The following is a 13183-nucleotide window of genomic DNA, read 5'->3' as shown; positions in this document are numbered from 1 at the left end:
CTGTGTCAGGCTCACAGTGGATACTGTGCCCACTTGCCCAGTGCCACCACTCATATCTGGTGTCACAATAGCGTGCATTTAAAAACAAAATTATTTTTTTCACTGTAATAGATTGAATAGCAGTTAGTTGTCTGCAAGCGTCTGTGTGTCAGGCCAACAGCGTGTACTCTGCCAACCTCTGCCAGTGCACATTGCCACTCATATCTGGTGTCACAATAGCTTGCACGCATAGTACCACTAATCCCCCCAAAAAAATGACAGGCAGAGGCAGGCCACCCCGCAGGGGCCATCGTGGTCGTAGTGCTGTGGTTCCCTTTTGCCATAGAATAATGCCCAGTTTTCAGAGGCCACGTACCCTGAACTTGAAAAGTTCTGAGGACATAGTTGACAGGCTAACACAGGACACCCAATCTTCTACAGCTTCCGCTCGGAACCTTGACGCACCATCCTCCTCCAGCTTAGCTTCAGGCACCTCTCAAGATACCACTCACCCGCCTGCCGCCACCACCAACACTAGCACCACAGCCGCTTCACTTTATCTGTCAGAGGAGTTATTTACACATCCGTTTGAAGAAATGAGTGATGCGCAACCATTATTGCCAGAGGATGTAGATAACAGGGATATGTCTCAGTCAGGCAGCATTACACACATGGACGTACGGTGTGATGATGATGATGTTGTACCCGCTGCTGCTTCCTTTGCTGAGTTGTCAGATACAAGTGAAGCGGTTGATGATGATGATGCGTCTATGGATGTCACGTGGGTGCCCGCTCGGCAAGAAGAATAACAGGGTGAAAGTTCAGATGGGGAGACAGAGAGGAGGAGGAGACGAGTTGGAAGCAGGGGGAGGTCGTCGCAAGGAGCTAGTGGCACAGTCAGACAGCATGCATCGGCACCCGGGGTCATCCCGACAGCACGCCAATCAACGCATGCTGTGTCCACCACCAGAATGCCGTCATTGCAGAGCTCAGCAGTGTGGCATTTTTTTTGTGTGTCTGCCTCTGACAACAGCGATGCCATTTGCAACCTGTGCCAAAAGAAACTGAGTCGTGGGAAGTCCAACACCCACCTAGGTACAACTGCTTTGTGTAGGCACATGATCGCACATCACAAACGCCTATGGGATCAACACATGAGTACAAGCAGCACACAAACTCAAAGCCGCCATCCTCCTCCTGGTCCAGCATCTTCAGCCACGTCAACCACTGCTGTCCTCCTTGCCCCCTCTCAACCATCCGCCACTCCGTCTCTCGCCTTGAGCAGTTCTGCTCATCTGCCCACAGTCAGGTGTCTGTCAAGGACATGTTTGAGCGTATGAAGCCAATGTCAGAAAGTCACCCCCTTGCCCAGCGTCTGACAGCTGGCTTGTCTGAAATATTATCCCGCCAGCTTTTACCATACAAGCTGGTGGAGTCTGAGGCGTTCAAAAAATGTGTAGCTATTGGGACACCGCAGTGGAAGGTACCTGGACGAAATTTCTTTTCACAAAAGGCAATCCCCAACCTGTACTCGACTGTGCAAAAGGAAGTAATGGCATGTCTGGCACACAGTGTTGGGGCAAGGGTCCATCTGACCACTGATACCTGGTCTGCAAAGCATGGTCAGGGCAGGTATATCACCTACACTGCGCATTGGGTAAACCTGCTGACGGCTGCCAAGCATGGAATGCGTGGCTCTGCAGAGGAGTTAGTGACACCGCCACGACTTGCAGGCAGGCCTGCTGCCACCTCCTCTACTCCTCCTACTCCATCCTCTTCCATAACCTCCTCGGCTGTGTCCTCTTCTGCTGCTGCGTCTTGCTCCACATCAACGGCACCCCCCCAGCTACTATTCGACATCCCGGATACGGCAGTATCACGCCGTCTTGGGTTTGACTTGCTTGAAAGCAGAGAGTCACACCGGACAAACACTCCTGTCCGCCCTGAATGCACAGGTGGAAAAATGGCTGACTCCGCAGCAACTGGAGATCGGCAAAGTGGTTTGTGACAACGGAACAAATTTGTTGGCGGCATTGAAGTTGGGCAAGTTGACACATGTGCCGTGCATGGCACATGTGTGTAATCTGATCGTACAACGCTTTGTGCATAAGTACACAGGCTTACAGGACATCCTGAAGCAGGCCAGGAAGGTGTGTGGCCATTTCAGGCGTTCCTGCACAGCCATGGCGCACTTTGCAGATATCCAGCGGCGAAACAACATGCCAGTGAGGCGCTTGATTTGCGACAGCCCGACACATTGGAATTCAACACTCCTAATGTTCGACCGTCTGCTCCATCAAGAAAAAGCCGTTAATGAATATTTGTATGACCAGGGTGCTAGGACAGCCTCTGGGGAGCTAGGAATTTTTTTGCCACGTTACTGGACGTAGGCAAACCTATAGCCTGTAGGCTCATGCGTCCTTTTGAAGAGGGGACAAACCTCAGTCAGTCGCACCGAAGGCACCATCAGCGACATCATGCCATTTGTTTTCTTCCTGGAGCGTGCCCCGCGAAGAGTGCTGGATCAGGCCATAGATGAGCGTGAAGAGGAAGAGGAAGAGTTGTGGTCACCATCACCACCAGACACAGCCTTATCAGCATCGCTTGCTGGACCTGCGGCAACGCTGGAAGAGGATTGTGAGGAAGAGGAGTCAGAGGAGGAATGTGGCTTTGAGGAGGAGGAGGAAGACCAACCACAACAGGCATCCCAGGGTGCTCGTTGTCACTTATCTGGTTCCCATGGTGTTGTACGTGGCTGGGGGGAAGAACATACCCCCCCAGGAGGAACGGGAAATGAGTAGCTCGGCATCCAACCTTGTGCAAATGGGGTCTTTCATGCTGTCGTGCCTGTTGAGGGACCCTCGTATAAAAAGGCTGAAGGAGAACGACCTGTACTGGGTGTCCACGCTACTAGACCCCCGGTATAAGCAGAAAGTGGCTGAAATGTTACCAAATTACAACAAGTCGGAAAGGATGCAGCATTTCCAAAATAAATTAAAAAGTATGCTTTACACAGCGTATAAGGGTGATGTCACAGCACAACGGGAATCTAACAGGGGAAGAGTAAAAAGTGAAAGTAATCCTCCTCCTCCCACGACCACGCCGGCAAGGACAGGATGCTTTAAAGACGTGTTGTTGATGGAGGACATGTAGAGCTTTTTAAGTCCTACGCATCGCCACAGCCCTTCGGGATCCACCCTCAGAGAACGACTCGACCGACAGGTAGCAGACTACCTCGCCTTAACTGCAGATATCGACACTGCGGAGCGATGAACCCCTTTACTACTGGGTGTGCAGGCTTGACCTGTGGCCTGAGCTATCCCAATTTGCGATAGAACTTCTGGCCTGCCCCGCTTCAAGTGTCCTGTCAGAAAGGACCTTCAGTGCAGCAGGAGGTATTGTCACTGAGAAGAGAAGTCGCCAAAGTCAAAAAAAGTCTAGATTACCTCACCTTTATTAAGATGAATGAGGGATGGATCCCGAAGGGACTGACAGTGGGCAATACATTCGACTAAAAAAGGCCTGATGAGATGAGCTGCCTTGGGCTAAAAATGGTGACCCTATATAGGAGGAACAGTCCCTATTCTGCTCTGTGTCAGTGTGTATCAGGGTCCCTGAGGACAGGTGTCAATCCATATCTGCCAAGTAACCCTATGTAGGGGGAACATTCCCTATTCTGCTCTGTGTCAGGGTCTCTGAGGAGAGGTGTCAATCCATATGTCAAGGTGTCAATCCATATCCATTGTGATTTAGGAATGTTAGGTGATTTCTGCCCTTTATGGATTAAAACCAGACTCTGCATCAACTGTGTAATTTTCCATGGGAGTTTTGCAATGGATCCCCCTCTGGCATGCCACAGTCCAGGTGTTAGTCCCCTTGAAACAACGTTTCCATCACTATTGTGGCCAGAAAGAGTCCCTGTGGGTTTTAAAATTCGCCTGCCCATTGAAGTCTATGGCGGTTCGCGAATGTTTGCGGAAGTTCGCGTTCGCAAACCGAAAATTTTATGTTCGCGACATCACTAGTGTTAACCTACAACTATGTCACAGTACTAGAATATTGGTGAGTCCTACACTAATTTTAATATGTTTGCTGAGATAGGTGATTTGAAGTAGTTGTAAAATTTAAAAGTGTATTATTCTGTGTGCGCTGTTGCTTAACTGGCACTTAACTGGCACTGTGACTGGATTCCTGGGCAATCAATCAACCTGGGAGTCAATCAACTAAGCTGCACAATTTTAGGGTTAGTGATAGTGTTAGAGTTCGCGTTAGTGTAAAGGTGAGCATTTAGGATTTGGGTAAGGGTTAATGGAGGGTTAGAAAAAGTACCAAAGTGTGACACTGGTCAGTATGGTGACACAGATAGTGGCACCACCAAATAGCATATCTGAGAATCAAGTAAGGGGGCTTGTCATAATTAGGTCATGACTCTAATGTCCCTATAACTTGCCCCCAAACTTAGCAGTAGTGGAATAAAAATGATTGGTCTTTACAATAGTGGGGCATACATGGTTTGTGTAATTAAGCCGGAAAATACATGAGGAAAAAATCACAACAACTAAAAATATATATACCTAACAGTGTTGGCTTCGTTGGTGATGAAACTGTTGAAGTGAAACTTTCAAAATACTGATAAATTCCGAGATCGGTCTACTTTCTACAATTACATGCTTTTGTGCAGCGGTTTTAGATCTGTGGCTGCTATTAAAGGGACACTCCCGACCCCTAAAGCACTTTAGCTTGCTCAAAAGCTTTATGTGTAAAGAGCGTGTCCTATTTTTTTTCAATTGAAGTTCAATAGAAATTCTACAGAAATTGACCCTTTTATAATTTATACTGGTTACACCCCCTGGCTTTTCAAGTAGATAACAGGTCCTGTTACTTCCTGGTTTGGCTAGCTTATTTGCACTGAACTCAAGAGGCAGCAATTGCCCAGAGCACCTGCCTTGCAAAGACTTCTCATTGAGCTGTATTGGGAAGTCTGTGATTGGACAGCCACAGAAAGTCTGGGCGGGGTTTGAAGAGAAGGGCTTGCAAAGGCAGCATTTGCAGCATTTGCAAGCAGTTTTTAGATATAAAAAAAAAAAGCACAATTACATCTATGGAAGTTTTTGTTCAGGGTATATCTACTAAACAGTGATTTTTATTTATTTTGTATTTTGGTAGTAGCGTGTCCCTTTAAAGTTATAGTATCAGCCAAGTTTAGCTCAGGTTTAGTTCTAAAATGTTGTACTATAGCTTCCAGAAATGAAATGAAAACCTAAAAAGATCAATTTGTTTCATAATTGGGACTAATAATTGAATCTATTTTGAGTTTTTGTTTTTTTAGTTGCTCTAGTTGTGTAGAACTGCTTATCAGCAAAACTTTGAAAATATTTTTTTATCCCCTCCCCCCCTTTTTGTTTTTAGTGTTTTTTTTTCCATTATAAGTATTGTGTTAAAGGGAAACTATAGTGCCAGGAAAACAAACACGTTTTCCTGGCACTATGGCTTCCCCCTCTCCTGCGGATCTCCCCCACCCCTGTGATGCACAAGGGGTTAAAATTCCCTTATGCCACTTACCTGGGTCCAACGCCAGTTCTGGCTTGGGTCTGTTTTCTCTCCTTCTCTGCCAACGCAGCCACGGGGGAGACCTAATGTGCACACACACAGCAATGGCTGTGCTCGCTTTGGGATTTCACCATAGGAAAGCATAATTTAATGCTTTCTTATGGGGTTTTGGGTGATGCTAGACATCCCCATGCATAGCTTGAGGATGTCGAGTGTCAGTTAGGCGACCAAAAGTCGCCCAACAGCCCAGAAGTCCCTTTAGTGGCTGTCTTATAGACAGCCACTAGAGGTGGAGTTAACCTTAGTAGGTAATCATTGTCGTTTCTTTAAAACTGCAATAATTACCTGTTCAGGGTTAAGGGACCTGGGAGGGTGCACCCAGACCACTTCAATAACCTGAAGTGGTCTGGGTGCCTACAGTGTCCCTTTAAGTAGCCAAATAGGATATCAGAAGAAAACCCTAACTGTCCTTTTAAAACCATATGTATTGTTTATGGGTTCACTTAAAGGGATTCTCCAGTGCCAGGAAAACATAATAGTTTTCTTGGCACTGCAGGACCCTTTAGTGCCCCTCTTCCCCCCACCCCCTTTCCCAAGTTACTGAAGGGGTTAAAACCCCTTCAGTGACTTACCGGAGTCCAGCACCGATGTCCCTCGGTGCTGGTCAGGCTCTGTCTACTCTACTTATTCAATGCTTTCATATGGGGATTTCTGCGACGCTGGAGGTCCTCACATAGCGTGAGGACGTCCAGCATCTTAGAACACACTTTTCGTGTTCTAAGAAAATGGAAGTCTCTGATAGACAGCCACTAGAGGAGGACTTAACCTTACAAGCTAAATATTGCAGTTTATGAAAACTGCAATAATTACACTTGCAGGGTTAAGGGTAGTGGGAGTTGGCACCCAGACAACTCCAATGGGCAGAAGTGGTCTGGGTGCCTGGAGTATCCCTTTAAAGGGAAAGTGTTGAATTATAGCTGAACAAACATAGCAAAAAAGTCAAAATGGCCTCTGTCACGAAAGAACAGCACTTGGGAAAAGACTCAGTCATCAAAGGGTTAAAAAAATATGACAATTACATTTAAAATATGGGATTCACCTGTGAGCATTGTCCTAAAGAAGACAGTGGATATTATAAAATATGTGCTAATTTGTACAAAATAACTAAATTAGTTTCATGGTTTGCAAAGGATTCTGGGTGAGGTGTATGCGTGCCTAAAATATCTGCATGGCCGCCGCATGGCTACCTTGGAGCCGGAGAGAGACTTTTTTTAAGAGACTTTTACTAGCCATTTGTCTATTGCTTTTTAGAAATAATTATTACCATCAGATAAATACTCTGGCATTTAAATGCATTATATATGCTATTTATATGTATTTTACAACTTTTTATATTTATTTAAAGATTCATCAGTAGTTTTTTTTTTTATCCTAAACTTAAACTGCCTAAGCAAAACTTATATTGTCGTTATGTTACAATAAGGGCTTTGAATTTAAAAGTTCCAGTGAATGTTGTCTGCTTTTCTTAAGTATTATAAACAAAAGTATTAGAATGTGCTCCCAAGGACAAAAGGAAAGCCTCGAAAACACTGTGATTGGCTGTTTGTTAGCTCTCTCTCCCACAGTTATTTTTAATTGGCATTGAGTATAGCTAGTTTCACAGTTTTTGCTTGTTCAGTGTTCGAACAGCTACAGAATATTTAACCGTGACTGCATATCCTGGACTATTATTCCTAGTGCAAACTTACTGAATGAAGAACAAATATGAGTTTGTATACAAGGAGGGTAACTTTGCCTGCGATCACTCCACTGGTTCTTCAAAAAAGGGTAAGACATATGCATACAATATTTTCATGCAGAGATCTGTTCTGCCAATTCCTATTAGCTGAATAAGAGGACATGGTGATATCTTACATATCTTTAATTTGTAATAAATATTTAAAATATTTATAGAAAGTAGTTTTAATAGTTGAGACGGGGAAGGTAAAATGTTTTGAAATTTTTTTTATTAATATATTGTGTAAAAAAAAAAAAGGACATTTTATGACGTACATTTATTCTGTTGCATTTTCTTTTCTGAATACTTTTAAATAAAATGTATATTTCATGTGTATCATAAAGTGCTTTTCGAGTAAAGTGTATATGATGCAACTTCATGTTTGATATTCATAATCATAAAAATGTTTTATATATATATTTTTTTGTATCTTGTTACCATGTATAGAATCTGAATATTTTACATGTGTCGTGAAATGTTTTTCTATAATTTATTTTCGTATCACTTATTGTGTCTATACTAGAGATGGGTAAGTTTGTACATTGTGTACTTATGATAACTAAAAATAGATACTTTGATATTTTTTGAAATAATAGAAGGTGAGTCATCGCAAACACTGATACAGAAACCCATAGTAGGCAACGGGTAGCTTCATGGCTGTTGGATTTCATTTTGCATTATATGAAGTAAGGCAGCACTGACATAAATGCTGCCTGAGGATAACGGGGGTTGCAGATCATAAGATAGAAAGCTCCCAGCTTTCTCTCCCTCTTATAGAAGTTTAAAAACTGAGAATCTGCAAGCGTACTATGTGTACTATACTAACCGTTAATTTATGATATCTATGTAACAATAAGAAATAAGAAAGCCTCGGAAGTCTGTTCACTGAACAAGATATTATGTTAAGCTGATAAATGAGTGAATTTGAAAAATATCTCCAACACGAGGGGTCCCTATATTTTTTGCTATACTGGTTATCATTTTAATCTCACTTCAACTCAACATTTAGCAAACAGAATGCTTCATTTTCTTGACACCATTAGTTTGTGAAGGTGTGACTTGTTTTTCTTCAAATGGAAATGTAATTAATTATTCGCTTTCAGTACTTTTCACATGATACTTACAAGGGAAACTGCTTTTGGCATGCAAATGGTTAATACTACTAGTGACTAAAAAGCTGAAATTAGCCCCCTTGTTTGTCTACATAATTTGAACAGAAGCCAAATTCAACCACCTGGACAGTTGACAATGCAGCACATTGTACTCATATTATTGTACACATTAAGCAAATAGATTTGCAGAACTGATTACATTTTGATGGCGTGTGTAAACAGCATTGCTTCTCAATGCATTGTTTTGCCCTCTAGCACGTAGAGGGTTAAACAGAATATTAGTTTCTCATTTACAAACTGTTATGATGTACTGTAAACTACAGATTAACTGCATTCTTGTGGTCAGTGCTAACAGACATGAAATATCACTGGCCAAAGGGCAAAGAAGTGCTGTAAAGTCGGTAAAGGTCATTCTCGCAAAAGGGAAAAAATTAATTCAGCAATTATTAATAGTTTTAAAGATTTCAACATTGAACGTTACTCAAAGAAATCCAATTAATGTTCAGGTGAAAAAAAAACCAAAAAACACAAAATCATAAAAATATAAATAAATAAATAAAAACACAAAATGTACTTTGAACGGTATATACAACCATTAATAGTTAGACAAATATAGAAATAAATAATAGGTAATTGAATTTTACAATACTATCAGTATATAATAGAAACATAGAATTTGACGGCAGATAAGGCCCATCTAGTCTGCCCAGTTTTCTAAATACTTCCATTAGTACCTGGCATTATCTTATAGTTAGGATAGCCTTATGCCTATCCCACGCATGCTTAAACTCCTTTACTGTGTTAACCTCTACCACTTCAGCTGGAAGGCTATTCCATGCATCCACTACCCTCTCAGTAAAGTAATACTTCCTGATATTATTTTTAAACCTTTGCACCTCTAATTTAAGACTATGTCCTCTTGTTGTGGGGTAGTCTTTCTTCTTTTAAATATAGTCCCTTCCTGTGATATAGTAGTAATATAATGTCACTTAATTTAAGTAATGGTTGTTTAAATTGGTTCAGAACGGTAATATATATTTGCTCTGGATTGCCCAATTCCACTGCTATATTTAAAGAGATTGTATAACCTTTAGAATATGGCATGTGACCTAGGGACAGAAAAACTTTTTTACTATTTGATATGATCCAATAGTCTAAGTGACAGTATCACTTCTACTAAAACTGTATAGTAACAGTTTTATCATTACTGAAAATTAAATATTATATGTAATGTATTCTATTGTGTATCATTTTCATGAATTTATATATTTATATAAAAGATTACTAATTTTGTTCATTTACTAGTTTACCCTTGCAGTGTAGGGAAACCATTTTAGTCCTCTTTTCGGAAGTACCACTCGTTTGCTAAAACCATATAAAATCGAGAAGTCTGAAACCAGCCCCAAAGTGGAATTTTGAGCTGCCTAGTTCTTACACATCAAGTTAAGATTCAACAACATGCACCGGGTACTAATTACTTGCACAGCTTTTGGTCAGATTATCTGTATTTCGAACCAGATAAGACTTAAGGAACACCATAGTGTTAGGAATACAAAAGCGTATTTCTATTGCAATAGCGTTCCACGGCCATAAGTCTGTTGTCTGCCAAAAGGGTGGAAAGGGTTAACGGACCCTTTTACACTTACCTTTTTCCTCAGTGCTGGCTTTGTCCCCACCTCCTCCGATGTCGGCGTTGGGGGAGAAGCCAATGTGTATGCACAGCAAGTCCCGCACGCATTAGGCCTCCCACATAGGAAAGCATTGAATCAAGATAAATGTAAAACATTTAAAAATATGAATTTTTAAAGACACCCCCAGTCGCTACTGGCTATGGTGTCTGCAGCAAAAAACAGCAGAGAGAAGAGCCCAGTCCAAAATATTTATATTTAAGTGGTGTCTAAGAGCTCGTGTTTATTTTTTTTCTATATTTAGTATTCTTTATTTTTTTTCCAATAAATAACATACATAAGAGAAGTACATTAAATACAAACATGTATCTTACAACAAATACATTCATACTACAAGAGGGAGTATTTATCATGTTATAAATACAGAAAATGGTTATCTGTCCCTTTAAAATGCGACATCAGGGCTGTAGCAACGCCATTCCTTGTTTATCATGTAATAGCCTAATGCTTATGTATCTAAATTTAATCCGGTAGGTAGTCTGTTATGATAGTTCTTAACCAAATGTATATAATATTCATATTTCGCTGTTTGTTTAGGTTTGTTCTTGGGTTTAATATATTGACACCTTTCTCCATACCGAGCTGATAAAGAATAAGAATTATAAAATGATCTTTAGATGGGACTTTTAGCGTCTGGCAATAAGGACTCTAGTTGCTATAAAACAATGTATTATTACAGTAATATGGGGTTTAGACTGTTGCTGCCAATTTAAATGTAACAGTGCTGGTTTCTTATCTAATGTTATACCAGTTAAATCTGGAACTGTATCAAAAGCATAGTTCCATAATTTTATAATCCTAGGGCAATTCCACCAAATATGTTCCATATTACCCTCTGATTGTATACATCTCCAACATGTAGCGGGATTAGTCCGAGAGATCCTGGTTAATCTAGTAGGAATTAGATACCATCTATATAAAATTTTGACTTGTGTTTCCAATAAATTTAGACAATGTATTGATCTTTTCAGTTTCATGAAGGCTGTTCCCCACTCCTTAAACTGTGTAGATATCTGACAGTCCTGTTTCCAATTTTTAAAGGACGAGGGGATCTCAAGGGCTATTTCATTTGTAACTAACTCTTTTGCTTTTTCAAAAAGCTAAATTCTAAAGTGTTTATTCAGATAATGACATTGCCACTTCTTGGAAAAATATATGTAGAAACTGCTTAGCAACTGGGCCAATAATTTACTCTAACAGTGATGAAAAGTGAGTTGCAAATGTAAGGCCAAACTATTCATATATTTTGACTTAAAATGTGAAATTTGCTTTGATTTTCAAACACTTCTCACGTTAGTAAATAACCCTGATAATAGGTAATTGGTTCCTACAACCTCCATGGTAGCTTCGGTATGCATGCCAGTCTTTGGGTGTCAAACGTTATGTGTTTCCGTTACAGTCGTTGAGTTGCATTCCACAAATACGGACATTGAAGAAAACAAGATATCTTTGTCCCTCATAAAAGGGAGCATCATAAAAGATGACAGTCATTCAATATGTTTTAGATTAGGATAGCCCTCAAAGGACTTTAGAGTAGTTTTTCGGTAGTGTTTCCCTAAAATTTGTAGTTCAGTCCTTAACACCTGACTATTCCAGGGTTAGTGAGTTTCAGAATTCTTGAGGTATGCACTATTTTTTCTTAGCATTATTTCAATATAAAATTTCAAGTCCAATGTCAAACAGCACTGTATAACAGTCAGACAGCATTATGAATACAGCCAGGATCTGTTCACGATGGCTCAAGCTGGATATATTTAATTGGATGAATCTGGTAAATAAGTCCTCATACTTGATTATAAGCAAAGATTGCAAGAATTGGCTGGTTAAAAGCAGCTGACACAAACTGACCTGAAATGACTCTCATCAACTTCTCCTCTTAACAAGTAGTTTGTGATGTCAGACTTTGTGGATAGACCTCTTTGTAATTTGCATTCGGAGAGTATTGTTTGAGATGATGCTAAATCATAGCATTCTAAATCAAATCCACATATAATTATCCATATTCCACACAACAGATTTTGGTTAGGAGGAACCAAGAAACGGATAGTGAAATATAAAATTTTAAATATCCTCTAACTATCTCAACAGACGTCTAAATATGCTCAACAAATAGATGGAAAAGATCCTTTGGAGTCTAATACAAAATATAAAATATTAACTGGGGTATTTTAGAACTTGATTGGTTTACATCTGTAAAAACATTCATATTTGTATTTTGTATTTCGATTTTTTTTTTTTTACATTCTTTATTTTTGATAGTGCATGGCATGGCAATCAAGTAAGCAAGAAATGCCAAAGTGCTGCCCTTTTTTTTTTTTTTTTTTAAATAATAAAGGAGATAATCATGTCAGGATACAGATATTAAACATGCTTAGGTTTAGTACTTATCAATCAATAGATAGGGAAAAAGAGATGGCAGCTATAACATGCTATAGCAAGGAACTGACACTGCTTTCTGGAAGAGGCAATGTTTTATACCTGGCTAATGAGGCCATCAGCTACAGGTGTGCTGAGAATGTTGGAACAGCCACAGAATAACGTCCAGCCCCCAGTGCTGGATACAAGGCAAGATACAAGCACACACTTCAGTCTGTATGGTGGCTCAGAGGAGAAACAGCAGGCCCAGGACTAAAAAGTACCCAGGTTCAAATCCCTTATTGGGCACTTCTGTGGTGATCTCGTCTGGCAGTCTGGATGTTGCGGTGACAATATGTGACACACACACACACACTGCACTTATACACACACTGCATTCATTATGTACTCACACTGTAAATAAATATTCAATAATATAATTTTTTTAGAAATTTACCAGTAGCTGCTGCATTTCCCACCCTAGTCTTATACTCAAGTCAATAAGTTTTCCCAGTTTTTTGGGGTAAAATTAGGGGCCTCGGCTTATATTCGGGTCGGCTTATACTCGAGTATATACGGTAAGTACTATTAACTCTTTTCTTTACTAATGTTAAATGTTTCAAAATTAATTAATACACTTAAGGGCAGGGAAAAAAAACACAATTGATTTTTCTCACGTAAATTAAAATAAAGGGTTTTATATTATTGTATATATCTCTTCT

At 40.4% G+C, this 13183-nt stretch overlaps 1 protein-coding gene across 1 annotated transcript in view; it reads left to right on the top strand.

Annotated features, from left to right (window-relative positions):
* Positions 1 to 7185: 7185 nt before the first annotated feature.
* Positions 7186 to 13183, top strand: part of GRB14 (growth factor receptor bound protein 14) — a 64716-nt gene continuing 58718 nt past the window's right edge. The window contains exon 1 of the mRNA XM_063429681.1: positions 7186 to 7356. Coding sequence (XP_063285751.1) covers positions 7294 to 7356 — 63 coding nt within the window. The 5' untranslated portion in view covers positions 7186 to 7293. The remainder of the gene's footprint in view (positions 7357 to 13183) is intronic.

This window comes from Pelobates fuscus, chromosome 8, assembly GCF_036172605.1.
Source record: "Pelobates fuscus isolate aPelFus1 chromosome 8, aPelFus1.pri, whole genome shotgun sequence".
NCBI lineage: Eukaryota > Metazoa > Chordata > Amphibia > Anura > Pelobatidae > Pelobates > Pelobates fuscus.
Note: the sequence above shows the minus strand (reverse complement) of the source record. Positions and strands in the feature narration are given on the sequence as shown.